This window comes from Bos indicus, chromosome 6 (assembly GCF_029378745.1).
Source record: "Bos indicus isolate NIAB-ARS_2022 breed Sahiwal x Tharparkar chromosome 6, NIAB-ARS_B.indTharparkar_mat_pri_1.0, whole genome shotgun sequence".
NCBI lineage: Eukaryota > Metazoa > Chordata > Mammalia > Artiodactyla > Bovidae > Bos > Bos indicus.
This window is the reverse complement of record NC_091765.1, coordinates 30875270-30900579: the sequence shown is the minus strand read 5'-3', so window position 1 is coordinate 30900579 and position 25310 is coordinate 30875270. Positions and strand designations below refer to the sequence as shown.

Genomic DNA, 25310 nt, shown 5'->3' with positions numbered 1-25310 from the left:
CCTTATTTGGCAAACAGGGCTAGGCGTGAACCTCTCTGCTGGGAAACTGTCTCGTCGGCTCCTTTCATCCGCTGCTTGTGGCTTTATTTCTTTCACTCTACCTCCACAGTCTCTCAATCTGGGGAGAAAAAGAATCTCAAGATACGTCTTTTATTTCAGACCCATCTCTGAGCAATTCATCACGAATTCTTCTTTCCAGTCTTCCCATTCACTGAAGAAGTTAGGATAGAAGTGTGGGAAATACCAAGCTTCCTAGATCGAAAACATTGTTTGGACTTTCCCTAAAAGAAACTCCAACACTATACAGAAGTTCCAACATTTCCTACTTATTTGAAAGAAGAAAGGCTGCTCAATATTTCCTGCCTCCTTGGTAATTTAGGAAGAGTTTGGGCACTAATAACCAGACCTGGAAAAGGCCAATAATATAACTGTTGCTTTGACTTCTATTTCAAGTCACATGAAACTAGCAAAGGGAGGGAAACGGCACCGACTGGAAATGAACTGACACTGGTTCTGTAGTGTGGGTGTGAACTTGCCAGTTCTAGAGATTTTAATAACAAATGGGGGAAAGCAGGAAAGGAACTCCCAAGTAAAGAGAGTTGCAGGTACATGGATTAATATATGAATTAAATACATTTTCTTGTAGGGAACAATGGGGTTAGGAAAGTTGAGCCTAACTTTCACGTTCTTCTTTTGAGGAAAAGTTAAAGATTAAAAAAAAAAAAGGATGGGCATATTGCCTGTGAAATATCTGTTGGCTCTATACACTTTTGATAAATATTGTGTGCCATCATCCAAATAGTCCTTCTCTACAAGTTCTCAGAAACGCTTTTATTATAGGGAGAAAGCAATTATGTATATTGGGTGGTTTAGTCGCTAAGTCCCGTCGTGTCCCGCTCTTGAGACCCCATGGATTGTGGCTCCTTATTACCTCCTTAATGTCCATTTTTCACCTGTATCTAATAGTTTGATGTCTGGTTTGGCCTTTTCATCTTTTTGGTGCCTGTTACATTAGTACTAGTTTTGTTGCCTAGTAGTTCAGTGAACTACTATGCTTGGGGAGAAGCTTTCTCTTTTTCTCTGGTAGATGTAGTGCAGATTTTCACTGAATTTTCTTTAAGAACTTAGACTTACTTGAAAATTTTGCCTCGTTTTCCCCATAGGAGAAGATGGAATCTGCCTGCTTTTAATACTCCCAGTTGTTCAAATATCTATATCTGCCACTATTAATTGATGTGTGGAGTAGAAATTTTGAATATGTTAAAAAAAATGAAATATTTTAGGAGAGGTAATGATTTGGTTAAACAACACAGATTTTTCCAAGGAAGTGGGTCTTAAGCAGCTTTTTTTTTTAAATGTGGTTTTAAATTATTTATTGTTATATTATTAATATTTTAAAGAAGAAAATAGTACATTTCTTAGTATTACATTTTAGAAAATCCCTATTCCTCCTAATTTCTCCCACATAATCACCATAACAATCAATACCAAGCTCTGAATCATGCTTCTTTTCCTTCAGTTTTTCTTTGTTATATAAAAGTACATGGTACCATGAGAGTCATTTTGAGCTCCCTTCGAGCAAAACATAGAAAAAAGAAAGCATCAAAGCACTGGTTCTTTTCTAAAGCTCTAATTCCCTTTCATGCAATAAGATTAACCCTATATTCCTACCATGTTTAGTCAGTCTTATACACTGTGTGGTAAATGCTCACTCCACTTTGCCTGATGAGGTGTGTATGTAAAACAAAAAGCAGGTTCTGACTCAAATCTCACTGTGCTAGAATATTGCCACCCACTCCAGTATTCTTGCCTGGAAAATGCTGTGGATAGAGGAGTCTGGCAGGCTACACACAGTCCATGGGATTGCAAAAGAGTTGGACATGACTTGGCAACTAAACCACCACCACCAGAGTATTGCCAATCATCGCCTGTCTGAAGGAAAAGTGAATAATTTTTTTTTTAAGTTTTTTGTTAGAAAAGTGAATAATTTAAGTGTGGAAAATACCATGTCCCTATATGAGAAAATACAAGTTGTAGTTTATGATTAGAGAAAATAGTTTTTATGCATCAAGAAACAACTTCTCATTTTAAAGAATTTATTGTTTGGAAAGCATGAATGAGAGTCTACCATTTGTAGTTCTCTTCATATGTTAAAATAACTCAGAATTTAGGTAAGTGAAATGGACCCTTGCCAATTGCAGACAGAAGAGGTTGGGGAAAATCATTTTGAATTAAACCTGAAATACAGTTTTGTTCTTTTTTTCATATAAAACAAAGTATTGTAAGGTACCTTGAATTAAAGTTTGTATGCAAGAAGCCACAAATTGTATTCTAGCAAGTTGTAAGATTGATCAAATGTCTAGAAATATACTCTGATATGGGATTTTTAGACTATGGAAATTGGCATAAGTTTAGAGATTGCATATTAGCTCATAGATTCCTTTTCCTAGACTGAAATGAGAACTTAATATAAACTTACTCTGCATATCCCCTCTTTCTCCCCAAACAAAATACTGAAGATAATTTAGTTGGGTTTATATTCAATACATTTAAATATGTAATAGCTTTTCAGATAAACGTCTTTGTTAACCATCTGATTTTCTTTCAGTTTCTTTCATTTTGAGGGATTGGATTTTGCGTCATTAGAACCATGAGCAACTACAGTGTGTCCTTGGTTGGCCCAGCTCCCTGGGGTTTCCGGCTGCAAGGTGGCAAGGATTTCAACATGCCTTTGACAATCTCAAGCGTAAGCAAACTTTACAGATTTTGTTGTAGATGTTCACTCAATGCATAATCCTAGAAACATCACGGCTGAGTTGTTGAAATCTCTGAATGTCCTGTGCTCTACTTAATAGAATTGCTTTTGGAATATGATCTGAGCAGATTTAGTTAATTGTCGTAAAGGATCTGTTGGGGAAGGAAATTGGATAATTGATTTCAATTTAGCATATTTCCCTCCCTCTTAATACAAAAATAGAAAGCGTTTAACTGGGGGACAGACTCCAGATCTTTGAACTGTCACTGATCTGGACCTTAGACTCTTCATATATAATAGAAGGTTGTAACTGTGGGGTGTTCACTGTCACCTTCAGCTCCAAAAGCTGTTTCTTAGAAACTGTTGATCAGTATTGGGTAAAATAACTGTTTTGGTGTTATTTCCTCAACTTGCTGTCTGATGAAGGTGATAGCCTACAGTAAAATGGCCAAAAGCTACTTACCTTTGAAGAGGAAATGAAGGGCTATTGGGTTGGCCAAAATTTTCGTTGGGGGTTTTCCATAAGATGATACAGAATAGATAGTCAATTTTTGAATAATTGTGATTTGACTGTTTACATCATTATGGATTTAGTTTGAATATATTCTGTATATATATTGTAAAGATACGTTTCATGATGCTAATGATACTTATGAGGGGAGTAATAATAGCTTTCATTTATTGAGGCTGGACTGGGTATCAGGCACTATTTCACTTTCATCTCCAACTAGGTAATTTTTGCTATTAATTAGTTGTATGACAGGAGAAGGCACTGGCACCCCACTCCAGTACTCTTGCCTGCAAAATCCCACGGACGGAGGAGCCTGATAGGCTGCAGTCCATGGGGTCGCTAGAGTCGGACACGACTGAGCGACTTCACTTTCACTTTTCACTTTCATGCATTGGAGGAGGAAATGGCAACCCACTCCAGTGTTCTTGCCTGGAGAATCCCAGGGACTGCGGGGCCTGGTGGGCTGCCGTCTGTGGGGTTGAACAGAGTCGGACACGACTGAAGTGACTTAGCAGCAGCAGCAGCAGCAGCAGGAGTTGTATGACATTTAAAGGATTTTTTGAATATTCAAATAAATATGAATATCTGTTCCCTTTTTATTTGCATGGTAGCATAATATACACACTCTTCCACACATTCCATTTTTCCTCAACAGCTTACCATGGAGAATTTTCCTGATTAATATGTAGAGTTTTTCTTTTTCTTTTTAACAGATGTATAGAATTCTTTTGTAGGGAAGTAACATTTTTTTAGGCAATCCCCTATTGAAGTGCGTTTGTACTGTTTCCAGTATTACTTTTACAAGTAATGCTGCAGTGGATATCATATATACATGACTATATATGTAATTTTTGATAGGTTGTGCCAATTTGCACTTTTGTGCAATACATGAAAAAACCTATCCCCCAAAAAACATTACCAGCAAACTTTTGGACTTTTGCCAAGTTCTTTACCTTCCTCATCTTAGGTAATTCTCACACCAGGCTGTGACATAGTGGTATTATTCTCATTATATAGAACTGTGCTGTGAGCTCCTGTGGCTAACGTGGAAGAGCTGGCTTTCAAGCAGGTATACTCTGCTGCCTGCTCAATAAGCTTTATCATAAATTTAGGTAGATTCTTTCTCTAGTTAGATATTTAGAGGATTACTTTTTGGTTTAATTATATATGTTCAGTTCAGTTCAGTTCAGTCGCTTAGTTGTGTCCGACTCTTTGCGACCCCATGAATCGCAGCACGCCTACTTGGGTATAAATACACACTGTATATATATACACACTGCTTCTTACAGTATTATATACTACTTGATTTTAAAAGATTGAAAATACGTTTGTAACAGTTGTGTATCTCAATTAAAATGCTTAATCCAGTTTACTAATGAAGTTTTCCTTGTTTTTTGGCTTTGAATTTTTAAATAGCTATCTTTATCTCCAAATTCTGTCTTGATTTTAGCTACTCAGGTTTTACAAGGAAACACATGTATGTAATGCAGTCTGCAAGTTTTAAGGCTTTGCATGATTGGATGAAATTTTAACTGTAAAACATCCTTGTGAAAATGTGTCTTGTGATTTATTCCTGTTTGAGGGGAACAGTGTCTTTTTGCCTCCTACCAAAGAGCTATTATGCAGAAAGGAACAATATTTGAATATTGTCTTCTTTCACATTCTGTTAACATCATTCTATATTACTTTTGAATATCCTCGTTTGTGATAATGGACTAAAGAAAATTGTTGTTTAAATACTCCCATTTTTCGCTAAAAAAAAATCCAGAGACAAATGAACACCTAGTGGAACATACTTTGTTGTCTGATTATGGAAATGCAAATGGAGTATGTAGATATTGTGGTGCCATTCCTTTAAAACAGTTGTCTGTGCTTGTTTTCTGGCAGACAGTCTGAGCTCCATGTTGTGATGCTGATATAACAGAACGCTGTGTACATACATATGTGCCCTCTCTTGGCACAGAAGAAATGCTTTCCTTGTGTAGACAGAGTGCTAATTAAAGGGTTTTGAACATACTGATTAAAAGAGACTATGGTAACAAAGCTGCTGAGTTATTTCTGTTCTCTTACAAAAGTCTCTGCCATCTCCTGTGACCTTTTTGGGTCTTGTGCAGTGGGGCATGCAATTCATTCTGGACTGGAGAGGATGGAGGGGGAGGGGGAGGAGAGGGAATGTTGGCGCAACTTTGCTGTTAGGCTGTTGGCCTTTCATTGTAGTTATTTTTAACCCCTTGTGTGGTTAAGTTTAAACATGTGCAGTAACATTGCCTAATAAACATGGGTGCCTAATAACTAATTTATATTGTGGTAGTAAGATGATTAATATTATACTTCATCTTAATTAGTTCTCTGGTTATATTTATTCTGCCTTCATTATGTAAAATTATCGGGATGTATTTCAGTAGTCACCAGATTATTTAATTAATACTATCAAGAAGCAATTAAAACCTGAAAGCATGCCTTAAAACATATAATTTAGTGATTCTCTTATTTGGATAATGTGTATGGAATTCTTAACAAGGTCTGGTGTGATAATTGCTCAGTTATCTTTTACAATAATATGAAATTAAAAAGAAAAAATTATTTGGAGACTTGAAACATCAAATCCACCATGATTGTAGGGAACAGTTGCATGTTTGTAAATTTACTGTCTGTTGAAATTGAAAAAGGAAAAAATGTACAAGTTTGTGCTTAGCTAGGAACCTACATCTATATAGAGTTCAAAAGTCTACAGTTTTTCCTCTGGTCATGTATTATTGTGTTGTACTTCAAAGTGCTATTTATGGTTTCCTTATACTATTGGAACTCAGATATCAAATGTATTTGAGATAAAGAAGTCATTGGCTGGGACTTGAACATTCTGTTTCCTTAAGATTTTGTTGTTAATCAGTGTAGGAATATATTGACTATGACTTGTTTCTTAAAGCATAAAAACTATAAAATTTTAGCATTATGCTCAGATTTTGTTTTCCATCTCTTTTGTATGAGTTTTGCATACTACTTTAGTTGGTAGGTTTCTAAGGTAGGATTGGTAATTCTTGCAAACTTTTTGAAAAGATCCTCAAATTGCTGTAACTGCCTGATTACATATCATTGTCTTCAATTTCCTATCCTTAAAGTGGTGTGTCGGCTACTGAAGTTTGTAGGCTGTCTTTTTATGACCCTGTATTTATGAAATTGCCTTGAAGCCATGGAATGTAGGGATGGTTTCATTGTAGCAGTGTGGGTTTGTTGGTCTTTGCCAATATATTTTATAAGAAGAAATAGGAGACTTGTTGCACAATTCAAGGCTGTATTTTGGCAAGTTGATGACCCTCACCATGGAACTAAAAGAAAGATAGTGTATTTGTGAATAACATTTTAACTGCAGCATCCTAAAATTCAACACTCTGCTTATGTTATTTTCTGATACATGATATTAGAATTTTCCCTTAACTCTCAATATTTGGATTTCCTGAAGGTTATCTCCCAATTCTTTATAAACACATCTATGGTGTTTCTTTAGCAGATAAAATGAGGTCAGACATTTCAATACCCAAATAATAGAGATTTTGATTCCAAGAGTTAGAGGAGGATCAGTTGTCACCAGGTCAGATAGGATTTTAGTTGGTTTTGAAAAGCAGAAGAAATGTATCATTTCTTGGAGTATGGAGCCCTGTTTAGAAGTATTATTGATACATAGAACAGAGAAAGAACAGTGAAAATGCTTTGCTGTGAATTCATTCATTCAGTAGTTAAAGGGACATTTCGTGGAAGCCATAGAGGAAGAGACAAAGTATTGGGGAATACAAAGCTGGGGAGAAAAATAGAGTACTAGACAGTGTCATAAGACCTGTCACAAGACAGTGTTTGATGAAATGACAGAGATACAGATAAGTGTTTCTTGGTTTCAGTGGACACAGACCTTTTGTGTTTGTTTAGGGTAGAGAAATTACCTACAGGAGAAATTAATTGAATTGGTCCTTGAAGGATGAACTTTGAACACCTCAGAGTAAGTGTTTCTCTGTGATGGTTTTCAGTGCCAGTGAAAATGAAGACTTATTTTGCTATTGCTTGATTCTGGGTGAAACTGTGAATAAAGCTGAGTGATTCTCCAGACAGGCCAGCTGCAGAGTTCCCTCCAAGAGGCGGGTAGAAAGAGACTTACAGTCCTCAAGCTGAAACGAGAGAACCATCCTACCTTGAATAAATGGGTCCATTGTTAATTTTAAGCTGTTGAGTATTTTCTTTTACATTCCCTTCCAACTACCCTGTCATTATGCCAAGTTAGAAAGTTAATAATTTAGCTTGCTTAACTGTATAATGTATATTTCACATGTGTGTTCACCCTTTGCTTTAAAATATTAATTACCTTATGTGGAAGACTCAGAGACTTGCCTTTACTACATGGCAGTTTTCTGCCATTGGTGATTGCGAGGGTCAAGAATCTCAAGATAATTCTGAAGATTTTTTCTGGTCTGTTATTTGTAAAAAAATGAAAATCTTAAATCAGTTTTATTGTTAAGGTAGTAGTTAGAGAAAAAAGGCTTTTTTTTTTTTTTTAGTTTTTAATGAATATTGGGCATTTTAGAAAGTTATTTGTTAACATAGGAATTTTACTGCTATGCAGGATTTTTGTATCTGATGGAAGAAACAATATTGTAGAGATTGAATCAAGTAAGAATAGCACTTTAGACCTAAGTAAAGGAGATTTTCATACAAGATACTCATTTACTCTTGAGTTAGGGCTAATATTTACTTACTTAAACTGAGAATAACCAAAGCCTATAGACTCATTTTCAGTCATTTTTGAGAATTTTCAATGCAGAGAGCTTGTCTTTATGATGGTTGCTGATTAGGCTGCAGTGTGAATATACAGTTAACCAGATACCTTTGTCTGAAACATCCTGTTTGTAGTAGTTCTTACCCAGATTCCCGTGTACTGCAAGGCCCTTCATGACCTTTCCCCGCAGCTACAACTTCACAGAAGAGAAATCTGATACGACTTTATTAATCTAGAAACACCCATAGCTCTCGCTGACAAGGGATTGCTTCTTTGGCATCTTAGAAGAGATAGTTGCATTTCAGCTTTAGGAGGTGAGACTCTAGGCCTTTGAATTTTTAAGATGAAGAAATACTTCATTGAAGTTTTAATACTTTAATTGTGAAGTACTAAAATATTTAATACTTGTGAAGTTTTATATCATATAAAAATTCACAAAACAAGATCCTCACATGTGAAATATTAATATATGTGTGGATTTGCAAATAAATGACACAATAATGGGACTGAAAAGCAAACACCAGTTTAAGAAAGTAATGAGCAGTGACCATGGTGGTCCCTCATTTGGGTATTCTGGGTACAGAGTCACTGTATAGCCCTGCTGGGAATTCAGATTTGTGTTTTAATTACAGAGTAGGAAAATCACTTTTGTAGCACAGACTTTTTTTTAAAGGTAATAAAATATTTAGCTATGGACAGAACAGACAATATTGAATGAGTGTTTAAAGTCAGATTTGGAAGAATTTTTTATAGTATTAAAATGGAATCTCTCAAATTATCAGTTCCCTATTTTTTGTCACATTTTTATCATTTCTTTCTTGTGGCTTAATTGGAGTTATCTTTCATCTGTCAATACTCAGTTTTCTTTTACAGCTTATTGTTACCCGTTTTGTGTGATAATTACTGGAACAAGTTCCTCAACCCCACTGGCACTTAGTCCGCCCAGTAGAGTCTAAGCAGTTGCAGCAGGTGTCCCTGTCCAGCTTAAATGCAGGGGGATGAAATGAGCTGGGAAACTTGACGGGACGAAATGAAAAAGAACAAGTCAGAAGGGAAGTGCAAAGAAACAGGCAGTTTTAGAAAGGTCACAGTGGGAACAGTTATTTACTGGATCAAATATGGTACTCAAGAAATCTTAACCCTTCACTCTTTCCTCCCTTTTAAAGTTTAATTTATGCTTTTCTTTAGGTAAGACATTCATGTGAGTTGAAAGTCCAAGGACTCATTAGAGTTTAGAGGAAAGAGCGCCTGTTGCCCTGTCATTCGTTCCCTTTGCCTGCAAGCCCCCGGTGTTTGCAGTTTCGTGTGTGTAGTGTCAGGGGTAGTCTACACAGATGTGTGAAAGTACATAGATATCCTCTCTACCCTCCTTGTCAACACAAATAGTGTCCTTTTTTTTTGGCATTTTGCCTTTTTAAACTTAACCCCAAATCAGTAACTATGGTTTCATTCTTTTTGTATAGCTGCATTGTATTTGGATTTATCATAATTTATTTAGCCAGTTCCTATGGATGGACAATTTGGTTGTTTCTAATCTTTTTCTTTTAGTGATACTGTGGTGTAATTTTTGTATCTGTATCTATATCTATTTATTTTAGGCACATATATGAGTACATCTGTGAGATAGATTCCTAGAAATGGGATTGCTGAGTCAAAGGTTGTCTACATTTTCATTGATACTGCCAAGTATCTCTGTGGAGACACTCCTCCCCACAAAATGAGAATGCCAGTTTCCTCATACCTGTGCTAGCACATGTTTTGACAGACTTTGATCTTTTCCAATCAGATGGGCCTATTTCCATCGTTCTCCTTTTTTACAGAGCTTAATCACTAGTATTCTACAGAGGATTCTGTATGTTTTTAAAGTGGCTCATTTTTTCCCCCATTTGTGTGAGAATATACAGAATGAAAATGTCCTGGTTTTCTTTAAATTATTTCATTAACTTTGGAGGGACGCTGTTTGTTTGAATTTTTTCATTTAGAGCTCGGATGAATAATTATCCTCTTATCATTTGCTTCCTATTTCCAAATGAATTTCCCCTCTCTGTTAACATATTACTTCCAAATATATGGTGAAATAGTTTTTTGTCTTTTGTGAAATAGTTTTTGGCATAGTGCCCTGTGATAGACTTTCTAAAAAATTAAGCAAATTACATTTAATAGATTTCAGGTTGTTACTTTGGAGTTTTTCCAGTAGCTTGATATATTGTGTAATATCAAATCCTACTCTTCTCGATCTCCCTTCAAAGGATGTGACAGAGAGACTGACCATAATGAGGTTTTTGGCCTGGTCCTTGGACATAGTAAAATTCAGCCTTAGGACCCTCACTGTTTGCATATCAGCCTTTATTAGCCAGTGGAGTATAACAGGTCCCAACAGCTTCTAATGTCTCATGGCCTAGTGAGTCAGGCATCGTGAAGGCATTCTAGCATGTGGCACAGTGCATTTCTTTGTTTTACCTGAGTGAAGCAGCAGAGAATATAAGTGCTGGTAACCTTGATGACAAGAAGGGTCGGGATGCCAGGGCTGTTTGTATTTTATGTGCTTAAAGTTGAGGGAAGTAGGAATTTCCTTTTAGTCTGTTGCTGCAAAATTTTAAATATGATGAGAAGGGTTGGGAACTACAGAAGAATGTGCACCATTTGTTATTTGAATTCTGCGACTTGTTAACCGTTTCCCTAGGATTCAGAAATTGATTTAACAGTGATCACTGCTCTTCGTGATAATTATCTTGGGTGAAATTTGATTTACCAAAAGAAAGTTTGTGTTTTTTTTTTTTAAATGGTAGTAATAACTGAATTCCATTTACTGTTGATTCTGTCAGGGGCTTAAGCGTTGTGATTGGTTCCATTAAGTATCCAGTTGTTAAACCAGTATTTCTTTAATGATTTCTGAGATATTAACTTTTAGAGATGGTGAAATTTAAAAGTTTAGTCAGGTTGTAAAATGCTAGCTAGAGGAGGTTGTGCATATATTCTGAAAATATTTTCTTCTTAAGATACTGGAGGACAGATATCCTTTAGAAAGCAAATGCATTATTCCTTAACTAGCAAACCTTAGAAATAGATGTTCTGGAGAGAGAAGTTAAATACAAGCATTGTTACACATGTAATTTTCATGACTGTGGACATTCTCCTGAAGTATCTCCATGGTGCTGACTTCCAAAATATTCTAGGAATGGTTCTTTTGATCTTTTTAAGTTAGACATTTCTGTTTATATGTACCTTTATTCATTCTGGAAGACTCTAGTTAGTTGATATCCAGTTCTCGGAGTGGCATTTTGATAGTTTCGCAGACAAAGGTGTTTCTAAACTTCATCACTGGCTTGTTCCCCCCTAGGCTCTTCCTCATCTTCAGGCTGGCATCTTGCCCAGGCAGGAATTCTGAAATCCTGCATTTAATGTATCACTGCCCTATTTAAGAACTGCAGGGCTTCCTGTTACTTATTCCTCAACTCCTCTGCCTACCATTTAGGCTGCATGTCAGTGGGCCCATTTAACAGAACTGAGTTTATAGTCCAGAATATTTTGAACCCTGAAGTCCTTAGTCTCTTTGTTCTTCATGCACAATACCTTTGTTTCTGAGCTCTGAAGCCCTGCCCATCCATTAAGGCACATTTTATACCAGGTGCTGTTTGGAATGTTTGACTGCTGCAACTCACTGGGTCTCCTTTCTTTCCTCTGTTAAATAATAATGAATATGCATTAACATTTATTGAGCCTGTGTTATTGTCTAGGCCTTGCTCTAGATATTTTGCACATGTTTGATTATTTAATCCTCGTAACAACCCTCTGAGGAAGTATAATTTAAAATCTCTGATCTTCAGAAGAGGAAACAAAAGTTAAATAACATGCCCAAAGTAACACAGCTAGTAATTGGTTAGGCTTAGGATTTGGAACCAGATACACTGAGTAGAAGTATACTGTGATGGTTTTAACCAGCGTTCTCTGTTTTCTGGGAATAGCTAACAGCTTTCAGCACTGACAGCCAACTTTGTGTGTATGTCTCCTAAAGAGAGAATACATGCTATAAAATCAAAGACTTGTATAAATGGGAGTAACAGATTATATTTTAAAAATATGATTATTTTCTAAACTGATTATTAACAGCATCAGTGGGATTTTTCAAATGTAGCTTCTAGACCCAGACTTTGAATTCAGGATGTTTAGGGATTCTCAAATGCTTTATGGATGTTTCTCATGTACCATTGAATCACATTTTGTATACTCATGTTTGGGAACCAAATGTAGCTTTTATTTATTTAATTTTTTTAAATATTTTTAGTATGGATCTTTTGTTATTTAGATCACTTCAACAAAAAGATTAAGGCTAAATTGCAGTGAAATTGCCACCAACTAAATACTGTGACGGATCTGCTTGTCTCCAAATCATAGTCTTCACTTTTTTTCAGAGTTCAGTCACCATAGGTCAAATTGTTTTTTGGAAATAAATGCCAGTTTTAATAATACATGATATCAGGTTTTAGTTCTGTTTATGATGCTAAAAGTATCTTTGTGACAAAAAGGTTTGGAGCACCTTGAAGTTGGTACATTACTTATAATATTTTAATACTATACAATTTAATAATGAATGTTAAATTTACCAGAGACTTCTGGAGGAATCTTTGGTAAATTTCACCAAGTATGTAACAAGTATAGTTGGTTTTTTTCATGCCTCTTTGTTAAGCTAAAGTGGTAACATTGAAGTTAAAGGAATTGAGGATAGTCTTTTTAAGGCCAATAGCCAGAGATCAGTTGTCATGTTATGTTTCATAGCAATACAGTTCAAGTATACATAAATAGGTCATATACTTTGTTAAATTGTGAACCCCTCTCACCCGGAAAAAAAAAATTCCTACAACTCTGGGTCTTATTTACTCAAAATCATGTTAAAATTCCCAGTATGTGTTCAGTGATTGTTGACTGATGATTATAATGATGATGGGGACAAATGGAAAGCCTAGTTGCCATTACAATCATTTCTTCTAGAATTGTTTTGTTAATGAATATGATTGATAGTTATTATTAACTGGTGAGACATTTTGGTTTTCTTTGTTTTTAATCCTAGTCAGGTTTTGTTCCTACAAAATGCCCCAGAGGTTCCTTACTGTAATAGCCCTCTGCCTCCCTGTAGAGTCTGCCTGTGTGTCAGCCTGTATTTGTTTTCTCTGTATTTGACCCAGTGGTTCTATTTCTGTCCCTTGGTGTCATGCACAACAAAGGAAAACCCTTGCTCACATAGCCTTCTAGGTGACTGAGTTATATTTCCCTTTAAGTCTTGTGGATATTCCGTTGGAAACCATTTCTTCAAATGTTTCTTTCTTGACAGTTGCCTCTCTTCACAACCCTGAGCATTTGCCTTTAAAAGTAGTTCAGGTTTTAGATGTCTCTTATGTGTGAATCCCAGAACTGAACCCCACCCCTAAGATATAGTAAGACAAATGCAAAAGTATAGTTATTAAGCAAGGAAACTGATTTTTTTATGACTGGATAGTGCAGAGTTTAGAACTGCTTTGGGCAGTGGGCTTGATAGAATTTTCACTATTTTCTCCGTATACTTTTGTACTGTTTGAAATGTATTCGTGTCTTTTGTCTAAAAAGTGAAAGAAAGGTAAATTGGCCTATAGTTTGTTCACGTGCAAACTCAGACTTGCCTGGACATATATGGAGCTTAGGAGAGCCTAAAAAGGAGCAGGTGTGTGTGTGTGTGTGTGTGCACGTGCTGTTTACATGAAAAACCAAGGGGCTTCATGGCAAGGAATCCAAGAAACATGTAATTGAGGCATATTCAAAGCTGAGTCCTTGGAGATTTTATTATTATTATTTATTATTTTTTAGGAGAGATGGGTAAATTTTTGGTAGACCAGAGTACAGTCCTCTTGGTATTGTCTTCTGGTGCTGCCTTTTTCCTGAATGACTCATACCAGAACCCTAAGAGGAGAAGGTGTTAATTAACACATATTTGTTGATCTCCTACTGTGTACCAGGCTGGGGTAGAGAGGGTGGTTCTCTATTTCCTGACAGAAAGGTGCATAGAACAAGATACGGAATATATGAAGAAGCTTGGAAGTAGAAGAGGACATATATGGAATGAAACTTGGGAAAGGACCATGATAATATGTGCATTGACCATACAGCCTAGTCAGGATAGCAGGGAACTTCTGGATTAGGATCTGTAGAATCCCTAGAGGAGACAGAAGTAGCAGCAGTAGTCAGAATTTGCTATCCTACCTCGAGGCATGGAGCCATTTATTTAGTATCATTATTGAACACCTAATGTGTGCTCAGTACTGGTCTAGGAGCTGAAAGTACACAAACAGAGTCATTATTGTTAGGAACCTTATAGGCTAGTAAAAGAGACTGTTAAGTCTCAAGTGTATAGATAAATGAGCAATGTAACTTAATAAGGTGGTGTGCTAGGGAATAAGTGTCACTCGGTTGTGTCCAACTCTTTGCACCCCATGGACTCTACAGTCCATGGAATTTCCCAGGTCAGAATAGGAGTGGGTAGCCTTTCCCTTCTCCAGGGAATCTTCCCAACCCAGGGATTGAACCCAGGTCTCCCACATTGCAGGTGGATTGTTTACCAGCTGAGCCATGAGGGAAGCCCAGGGAATAATTGGGGGAATGGTATAAGGGGAAAGGGTCTTACTTTAAGTTCAACAGTCAAGACAGGCTCTCCTGCCTGAGGAAGCAGCATTGACTTAAGAGTAAGAAGCCAGTCATGGGAAGACGAAGGAGAACAGCTTTGCAGGCATAGAGAACAGTAAGTGCAAAGGCCTGGAGACAGGAAGGATGTTGGTGTGTTCAAGAAGAAAAGGAGGCCAGTGTGGCAGGAGTGCAGTGAGCAAGGAGGCAAGGGGAGTGAGATGGGGGTGGGGAGGGGAGCCTAGTGTCAGAATGAGAGATAGGAAGGTTTAACATAGTGCAGAGAGATGACACTGGGGGTGATGGGACAGCGGGGATTTGAGAGGGATTCTGACTCCTCTGGATTGGTGCTGAGCTAGGGAGAGTGGGCTCCTGTTACTGTGATTTTACCATATCTGCAAGCTAGTGTGTTTTTAAACTGGTTTTGATAGAAATTTCAGGGGAAAAATTCCAAAGATTTTTTAAGCAAAGAAATAACCATACAACCTTCCAAGGTGGTTACTTGGAAATATCTTATGTTTTATTATGTTGATTTGGAAAAGTTATTTATGTTATAACAAATACATTATTGTTTTCTCATTGTTACTTGCACACTGATGACAGTTTTCCTATTTTGTGCTCTTTTATTATTATCACTGTAAGAAGCAGCTTGTTTCCCAGATGGCTTCTGTTTTCATTTCCTTGTGATGTTATGACCTCTTCTATTTTAATAAGGAAATGTTGCATATGGATTCAGGAGTTGTTTACAAATTATGCTGGTAACACTTTTGTTAGAGTCTGCCTCAAAGATAAAGTGAGTGTTAGGGTATTTATTCTAAGACAGATATGTTGAGCTGAGAAAGATTTTAATAGTGTCTATTTTTAAAAAGAATATTTTAATCTGTTGGTTAATATGCCCAATGCCAAAAATTATGTTTTGTAGCCCTTTTATTATTTCAAGTGGAGGGAGTTTATGAAAGTTAATGTTTTTCATTTCTGAACCTTTCGGAGAGGTCGCATGACAGGATTAAAATCTCCTAAGAGAAGGCTGACAGTTGATACCTAACTAAATTCAGAATTTCATGTCTTAAATGCATTGTTAATGGATAAAAGTGCTGTCACTATCATGTAGCTATAGGTCTGCATTGATCATAACGTCTTAGCAAATGATGAAACTTCGTACTTCATGTTCAAGGTCAACTTTTTGTAAATTCAGGAGAAAATGAGCCTTGTTATGAGTTTTGGGGTATATTTGAAAAATATACTTTACAACCAACTTAAATACTGTGTTACATTAGGTATAACAAAATAACATACTAATGTAAATATCATTTTAGATATAGTTTTCTTAATGATTTTATCTTTAAGATTGAAAGTAATCTAATAGTAATTAGAGGCAGAAGAACCAGAGATCAAATTGCCAGCATTTTTTGGATCATAGAGAAAGCAAAGGAACTCCAGAAAAACTTCTGCTCCTTTGACTGTGAGACAGCCTTTAATTGTATGAGTCACAACAAACTATGAAAGGTTCTTAAAGAAATGGGAATACCAGACCACCTACCTGTCTCCTGAGAAGCTTGTAGGTGGGTCAAGACTCAACAGTTAGAACCTTACGTGGAACAACGGACTGGGTCAGATTGTGAAAGGAGTACGACAGGACTATGTATTGTCACCCTGTTTATTTAACTTATGTACAGAGTACATCATATGAAATGCCAGGCTGGATGAGTCACAAGCTGGAATCAAGATTGCAGGGGAGAAATACCAATAACTTCAGATGTGCAGACGATACCACTCTGATGACAGAAGGCGAAGAGGAACTAAAGAGCCTCTTGATGAGGGTGAAAGAGGAGAGTGAAAAAGCTGGCTTAAAATTCAACATTCAGAAACTAAGATTATGGCATCTGGTCCATTCTTGGAAAATAGAAGGGGAAAAAGCAAAAGCAGTGACACATTTTCTTTTCTTGAACTCCAGTGTCACTGCAGATGGTGACTGTAGCCATGGGATTAGAAGATGCTTGCCTCTTGAAGGCTATGAGAAACCTCGACAGCATATTAAAAAGAAGACACATCATTTTGCCTATAAAGGTCCATATAGTCAAAGCTATGGTTTTTCCAGTAGTCATGTATGTATGTGAAAGTTGGACCATAAAGAAGGCTGAGCACTGAAGAATTGATGCCTTCAAACTGTGGTGCTGGAGAAGACTGCTGTGAGTCCCCTGAACTTCAAGGAAATCAAACCAGTCAATCCTAAAGGAAATCAGTCCTGAATATTCATTGGAAGGACTGATGCTGAAGCTCCAATACTTTGGCCACCTGATGTGAAGAGGTGACTTATTGGAAAAGACTTTGATGTTGGGAATGACTGAAGGCAAAAGGAGAAGAGGGCAGCAGAGGATGAGATGGTTAGATAGTATCACTGACTCAAAGGACATGAACTTGAGCAAAATCTGGGAGACATTAGAGGACAGGGAAGTCTGATGTGCTGCAGTCCATGGAGTCTCAGGGAGTCAGACATGACTTAGCCACTGAACAACAGTGACAACAATAGTAATTAATTTCCAGCCTTAAAAGAACACTAGAGGCAGTTGTGATTATACCAAAGCTAATGGAATAATTTTTTTTTTTTTTAACTGCAATCCTTTGGGGTTTGGGCTTCCCTGGTGGCTTAGACTTTAAAGAATCTGCCTACAATACTGGAGACCTGGGTTCAATCCCTGGGTTGGGAAGATCCCCTGGAGAAGGGCATGGCTACCTACTCTAGTATTCCTGCCTGGAGAATTCCATGGACAGAGGAGCCAGGTGAACTGCAGTCCACGGGATTGCAAAGAGTCGGACACAACTGAGCGACTAATGCACACTTTGGTGTTTATATGTTCTCCCAAAATATACTTTTTTAATTTTAGTGGACAATGTTGTACATACTGTTTTGTGTAGTTAATACCAGTGCAGGTTCTGGAACACAATGCCTGGCTTTGAATTCTGGCTCTGTAATTTACCAGCTGTACACATCTGGACAAATTACTTGACTGTGTCCCAGGTCCTAACTGTCAAATGGGGGAAAAGTAATATTTACATCATAGGGTTGTTGAATTGAATAAATTAATACCTGTAAAGTGCCTGGCACATAGTAAGAACTCAGTGAAGTTTACCTAATAATAACAAAGATTATCTTATATTAGTAAGATTAGTATATTACTATTTACTAGTAGTATCTGGTTGAAGCAGTTTTGACACTATTGAAATAATGTTTCTAGATCCATCACTTCTTAAATAACATCATCTTCCAAATCAATTCTGGTTTTCTTTTTCATAGATTTTTATAGAAGATTCCTTAGAAGCATTCTTCTCAGTACCTACACACACACACAGACATACATGCTTTGAATTATTTCATGAAACATTTTTTATAGAAGGTTCTTAATAAATGTTAGTTGAATGAATAGCCCATTTCCTTCTTCTGTCTGTTATGGTCTGCCATACGCTGTCAGAGATCTGAAGGGACGGTTCAGTTCAGTTCAATCGCTCAGTCGTGTCCGACTCTTCGCCACCCCATGGATCGCAGCACACCAGGCCTCCCTGTTCATCACCAACTCCCGGAGTTCACTCAGACTCACGTCCATCGAGTCAGTGTGCCATCCAGCCATCTCATCCTCTGTCGTCCCCTTCTTCTCCTGCTCCCAATCCCTCCCAGCATCAGAGTCTTTTCCAATGAGTCAACTCTTCGCATGAGGTGGCCAAAGTGCTAGAGTTTCAGCTTCACAATCATTCCCTCCAAAGAAATCCCAGGGCTGATCTCCTTCAGAAAGGGATGGTTAGCACCAGTAATAACCTCCAATTAGACGTTCTTCCCTTAATGATTGCCTTTCACTCTGGCTTTTTTTTTTTTCTTTTAAAGAGGCACGATAAGCTATATTGCTGATGAGATACAGTTATTCTAGAGAGTAATGTTCTCTCCAGTGAAGGATGTTGTTGTTTACTTGCTAAGTTGTGTCCAACGCATTGACTTTAGCCCTCCAAGCTCCTCTGTCAGTGGGATTTCCCAGAGAAGAATACTGGAGTGGTTTGCCATTTCCTTCTTGAGGGGATCTTCCCTTTCAAGGAACTAAACCCATGACTTCTGCACTGGCAGGCAGATTCTTTACCCCTGAGCCACTAGGGAAGCCCTCCAGTGAAGGATAGATTTGATTATAAGAGAGAATATGTAGTGGAATGTAGACAAGGTAAGCTTAGCAATGTTTCTGCCATTTGTAGCATCTGTTTCTAAGAGTGTGCTGGCGTATCATCAGCCTTTGTGTATTGGTCTCTGTGCTCCTTACCTGGCCCTCCTGCTTTTCTGACCATAGCTAGCTGGACCTGGGTTGGGTGCCTGACCATCTATATATAGGTGATACAGCCATCTAATAGACAAAGTTGAATGATTTATATGTGGTCATACTATTTACAAGCCTTATGAGTTTTATGAAATATAAAATTTAACTATTCTGAAATTCAGCCATACAGATAAATGTAAATCATTGCTATTCATTCATTAACTTATTTACCTACTCCATAAATATTTATTGAACATTGTTATATGCCAGGCACTGTCCTAGACCTATATGCCTTCTAGGCACCTGTATCCCTTCCTACATGCTAGGCACTGGGGATACAGTGCTGTGAATAAAGCAAAGTCTGCCCTCCCAGACTGATGTTGTAGGGAAGTGAAGAAGAGACATAAATACATAAAAATAGTTGGTGATAAATAGTATGGGGCCAAGCAAAGGAGTATAGGGAAAAGGAGTGATGGTTGAATGCAGGTTACTGATTTATAGAAGTTGAGTAAATAAGGCCTCATAGATAAGGTGACACTGAACAGAGACTTGGATGAAGTAGGAAGAGCATTTTGGACAAAGGGTAAAGGCCACAACATGAACATTTGCTTTGCATGTTTCAGAAACAGCAGTATTTGAGTGGCTGGAGCAGACTGAGGGGGAGAGTGGTAGAAGATGATTTTAGAGAGTTGAAGGTAGTTATTTCCTAAGATCAGTTGGTATTAAAATCTGCAGCAGGTTAGTTGATAGGACAGTGGCATTTTGCTGCTAGTTTAAAATAAGACCTTGTCAACAAAATGAAAGTTGTTTTTTTTTTGTTTTTGGTTTGGTTTTGGAACATAGTACTGTGGTACACAGTAAATATTTTCTCTGAATTCTGATTGCAGTGTTATTTCATTCAGGATTGATACTAATTTTAATGCTATTTAAGGTTTAAAAGGTTATAAATATTGATATTTGTATCCTTAGTGCTACTGTATATGTGTCTGCTTAGTCGCTAAGTCCTGTTCGACTCTCTGCGACCCCATGGACTGTAGCCTGTCAGTCTCCTCTGTCCATGGGATTTTTCAGGCAAGAATACTGGAGTGGTTTGCCATTTCCTTCTCCAGGGGATCCTTCCAAACCCAGGGATTGAACCCGCGTCTCCTATTTCTCCTGCATTGTCAGGCAGATTCTTTACCAATGAGGCACGTAGTTATAAACAAGAAATAGGGTCATATTTCATTTATAGTTCAGTGATAGTAACTTTTGTCAGATGGTGATTGCTCATTAATTTTATTGCCTTCACTCTTACAGGAATACTTAGTTGGAAACATAAGGTGAAACAAAAAATTATTTTTGTCTTTTTTCTCCAAGATTTTGGTTTTACTCTTATTTTTCAGCTTTATAATAGACATTGAGAAATGTTGTTATCTGTTGGGTAATCACTAACAGGCTGGTTATTAAAGGCATATTAGTACGTAAAATGATTCAGTCTACTTAGGGATTTGTCAAATAATATGTGAAATCTCCTTTTAAGTTTTACTTTCAGAAACATTTCCTGGGAAGATTTGGTCTCATTACAATGGATGATCATTAAAACATTTCATTTACACATGGCAGGAATGACCTTTTGAAGTTAGCTAGCTGCCCAGGTGTATGGGTAATCATTGGCTAGTTGTTTTTACTTCTGTTACAGTCACTAGACTGTGTTTCTGTTGAAATTTAAAATAAAAATAGCTAAATATTTTCTTGGGGATGGTCTGTTTTCACACAGGTGCTTTATTATCATCACTGTTAGCCTTCATTTTTTTAAGACTTAAGTTTTATTATTGTAGACAGTTTACTTGTTATCCCAGTTAAAAACCAAGTTAAAAATTTTGTAATCAGTTGTTTTACCTTTTGTATCAGTGAACCCCACCCTTTTTCAGTTTGTCTAAAGGAGGTGCAAGAAATGTTATAAACAGAAAATTTCCAAGAAGATTGCTGTATTAAAGGACAGGTTTATTCTAATGGACAGCTGCATTCTAAACTAATGGTAAAGCCCCAGATTAATCCAGGTAATTTGTTTTTCAAACATATTGGTTGGTACAATTTAAGTTGGTACAATTTAAGGCTGATTTCTCCTCAGTAACTTGTGAAACAAGTGTTTTCTTCAGCAACATTTGGAAGTTGATTTAGCAGGTTGTTTAGATAATTGGGTCTTGTGCTTGTCTGGTTTTGATGATTCACATTTTTGCAAATGCAATAGATTTGAGTTTCATGGTCAGATATGGCCTTCACCAGAAATTGTTATTTGTATTGATGTTAACTTTATATAACCTCAATAAAATCATAGTCTTTCTTTGAAGGGGAAGACAAAAATTAAAAATGATAGCAGAAAAGTAGAATGGTGGTTAAAGGGGTTGGAGGGAGAGGGAGATGGGGAGTTGTTCACTGGGTGTAGAGTTTCATTTTTGCAACTTGAAAAAGTCCTGGAGATCTTGAGAGTTTGTTTGGATGTTCTAGTAGGGTAGTTAGCACAGCTACCCTTGACCGAAGACCAGTCCTCCTCTATCAGGGATGGTTGTCTCTTCGACCGAGCACACAGCTTCAGGAGGAATGCACATGGAGGGGTGAGGGAGGAGGGATATTGCCTAGCCAGGCAGATCAGCTGAATCAGCACTGGTGATCAGTGGGGTGATAGGTCTTGCAACCAGATCACCCTCACATTCAGTTTTGGAGATCTACTGTACAACAATATGAATATTAAGACATTTATTTGATACATAAAAAATACTATTATATAAGCTCTTGCTAGTTCTTATAAGTACAATATTACAGATACATGTTTTAAAAGAAAAAGATTTTTGTCCTTGAAGTGCCAAAGAAATAGTAATTAGCATTTAGATAGGAATGAGTAGATAGCAGATTATCACTAACTTTTACTTGAAGTTGTGGGAACTAAAATTTAACTTCAGGGATTAGTGTGGTTATGGTAACATGATTTCTTAACAAAATTGAACAGATTTACCAGGGATTAATCTCTATATTTAAGGAAAGTGAAAAGTTTATCCACATTTGCAAATCACTCCCAGTTTAGTAACTCTAAGGCAATTCCTTTCTGCCTTCCCTTTAAACATCACAAATATTATATGTATCTAGTTCCCAGGTCTTTTAAACTATTAAATAGTAACTCTTAAAGTTGCATCATAACTAAAACAAAATATGTTGTAAATATGCCTGTGTATCTCCTGAGTATGAATGTGTTTGATATTTTAGTATTAACTGATTAACATTTTGGTGCAAATACACCAAATAATGCAAAGCTTACATATGCATAAGGAAGCGAGTGTCCTGTTTTAGCTCTGGTGGTCTGGAATCATTCCCCTGGTTTCCTTTATAGTTTTGTAGCACATGTTATTTTTGATTGGCTATTATTTGTAATTCTGATATTTTGAACATTTTAGTGTAGTGGATAAGAGTGTCACTTTGTACTTTAGGTAACTCAAACCACTTCCCACTTCTTACTGCCTAAAAATATAGTCTGGGGAATTGTTGTGATGAACTTATATTTTAATTAAAGGTTGTTCTCTGTCATTGTCTCTTTTATTTGTAGAGAATAATTTATCATAGTCTGATTTTTCAAGAGGAAAAATTTTTGTTTACTTTTGATTATAAAAATTATATATATACATTCTAGTTAAAAATGCATAGTTAATGAAGAAAAACCAAAACCAAAACACCTCACCAAACTTGAAATCCAGCTACCTAGAAAACTGTGGACATTTTCATAAGTATTCTTAAAAACAGACACTTTTACCAACATTCTTCATGAACAGTCCGTCTTTGATCTTCTTCCACCATCAATATATAAAGACTTTTATCATTGCGTTTGGTTGTATCTTGTTTGAGTGCCATACTTAAACAGTTTGGGTTTTTATGTTGCTAATTTAAAAGATGCAGTGAGGGTAAGGAGAAACAGGACAGCATGGTGTGTACAACAGTATGGACTCTTAAGTGTTTGAATCCTAGTACTTAACATTTTCTGCTGTGTGACCTTGAGCAAATCACAAAGCTTCTGAGTCTCTCCTTTCTCATTTGTAAACTGAGATTATTAAGAGTGTACTTATGTTATTAGATTAGTGTGAAGGTTGGGTTCATGGCTTTTAAGTAGTTGAAAGTGAAAATGAAGGTCACTCAGTCGTGTCTGACTCTTTGTGACCCCACCTCCATGGAATTCTCTAGGCCAGAATACTGGAGTGGGTAGCCTTTCCCTTCTCCAGGGGATCTTCCCAACCCAGGGATTGAACCCAGGTCTTCCACATTGCCAGCGGATTCTTTACCAGCAGAAACTTGAAATACCTGACAAAGAGTACATGCAATATAAATATAAACTATTTTTGCTATTGGTAGGGATATTATGGTTGTTAAATTTTAGGGAGAGATGGATTTCAAATGGTTTTAGATCTTTAGGCATCAGCACATATCCTCTTGCCAGTTCCCTATCTCTTCAAAAGTCTGTGCATGGTATATTATTAGGTATCTGTTGGATGGAGGAGGATGAGGGGAGGGTGATTAGAAAGGAGGTTTTGAGTTTCAGAGACCTGGATAGAATTATTGTTGGCAGTTATCCATGCTTTTCTAGCCATACTGCCTTTATCTTGGGTGGCCTTTGACTAGAGCTCCTCTAGGTAGAGCCAGCTGTACTTGCTGTATCTTGGAATCTAGGGAATAGTTTTAGAGATTCTCAACCCAGAGCCAGTAAAAAGCAACTTAAGTTAATATGAGTTAGTGAATTTTGGCATGTAGTCTAGCCTGGAGGTGCACTTACTGACCATTTTCCTTATTTTTTGTGTTTAAGTCTTCTTAAAGCAGCTTCCCTGGTGGCTCAAACAGTAAATAATCTACCTGTAATGCGGGAGACGTGGGTTGGGAAGATCCCCTGGAGGAGGGCATGGCAACCCATTCCAGTATTCTTGCCTGGAGAATCCCCATGGACAGAGGAGCTTGGTGGGCTACAGTCCACGGGGTCGCAAAGAGTCACATGACTAAACTAAGCACAACACACAGCACATTCTTTTTTTTTTTTTTAATTTTTTTTACTTTACAGTATTGTATTGGTTTTGCCATACATCAACATGAATCTGCCACGGGTATACTTGTGTTCCCCATTCTGACCCCCCCTTCCACCTCCCTCCCCGTACCATCCCTCGGGGTCATCCCAGTGCACCAGCCCCGAGCATCCTGTATCCTGCATCGAACCTGGACTGGCGATTCATTTCACGTATGATATTATACATGTTTCAGTGCCATTCTCCCAAATCATCCCACCCTCTCCCTCTTCCACAGAGTCCAAAAGACTGTTCTATACATCTGTGTCTCTTTTGGTATCTCTGATACAGGGTTATTGTTACCATCTTTCTAAATTCCATATATGTGTGTTAGTATACTGTATTGGTGTTTTTCTTTCTGGCTTACTTCACTCTGTATAATAGGCTCCAGTTTCATCCACCTCATTAGAACTGATTCAAATGTATTCTTTTTAATGGCTGAGGAATACTCCATTGTGTATATGTACCACAGCTTTCTTATCCATTCGTCTGCTGATGGACATCTAGGTTGCTTCCATGTCCTGGCTATTATAAACAGTGCTCTGATTAACGTTGGGGTACACGTGTCTCTTTCAATTCTGGTTTCCTCTGTGTGTATGCCCAGCAGTGGGATTGCTGGGTCATATGGCAGTTCTATTTCCAGTTTTTTAAGGCATCTCCACACTGTTCTCCATAGTGGCTGTCCTAGTTTGCATTCCCACCAACAGTGTAAGAGGGTTCCCTTTTCTCCACACCCTCTCCAGCATTTATTGCTTGCAGACTTTTGGATAGCAGCCATTCTGACTGGCGTGAAATGGTACCTCATAGTGGTTTTGATTTGCATTTCTCTGATAATGAGTGATGTTGAGCATCTTTTCATGTGTTAGCCATCTGTATATCTTCTTTGGAGAAAAGTCTGTTTAGTTCTTTGGCCCATTTTTTTGATTGGGTCTTTTATTTTTCTGGAAGTGAGCTGCAGGAGTTGTTTGTATATTTTTGAGATTAATTCTTTGTCCATTGCTTCATTTGCTATTATTTTCTCCCATTATGAAGGCTGTCTTTTCACCTTGCTTATAGTTTCCTTTGTTGTGCAGAAGCTTTTAATTTTAATTAGGTCCCACGTTTATTTTTGCTTTTATTTCCAATATTCTGGGAGGTGGGTCATAGAGGATCCTGCTGTGATGTATGTCGGAGAGTGTTTTGCCTATGTTCTCCTCTAGGAGTTTTATAGTTTCTGGTCTTACATTTAGATCTTTAATCCATTTTGAGTTTATTTTTGTGTATGGTGTTA

At 37.2% G+C, this 25310-nt stretch overlaps 1 protein-coding gene across 10 annotated transcripts in view; it reads left to right on the top strand.

Annotated features, from left to right (window-relative positions):
- Window positions 1-25310, top strand: part of PDLIM5 (PDZ and LIM domain 5) — a 402175-nt gene that overhangs the window by 169089 nt on the left and 207776 nt on the right. For 9 of the 10 annotated variants that reach the window (XM_070790875.1, XM_070790879.1, XM_019962445.2 and 6 more), the window contains exon 2: window positions 2609-2746. The exons of the other annotated variant lie outside the window; for it this stretch is intronic. In XM_070790875.1, coding sequence (XP_070646976.1) covers window positions 2651-2746 — 96 coding nt within the window. In that variant the 5' untranslated portion in view covers window positions 2609-2650. The remainder of the gene's footprint in view (window positions 1-2608; window positions 2747-25310) is intronic. 10 annotated transcript variants of the gene reach the window in all.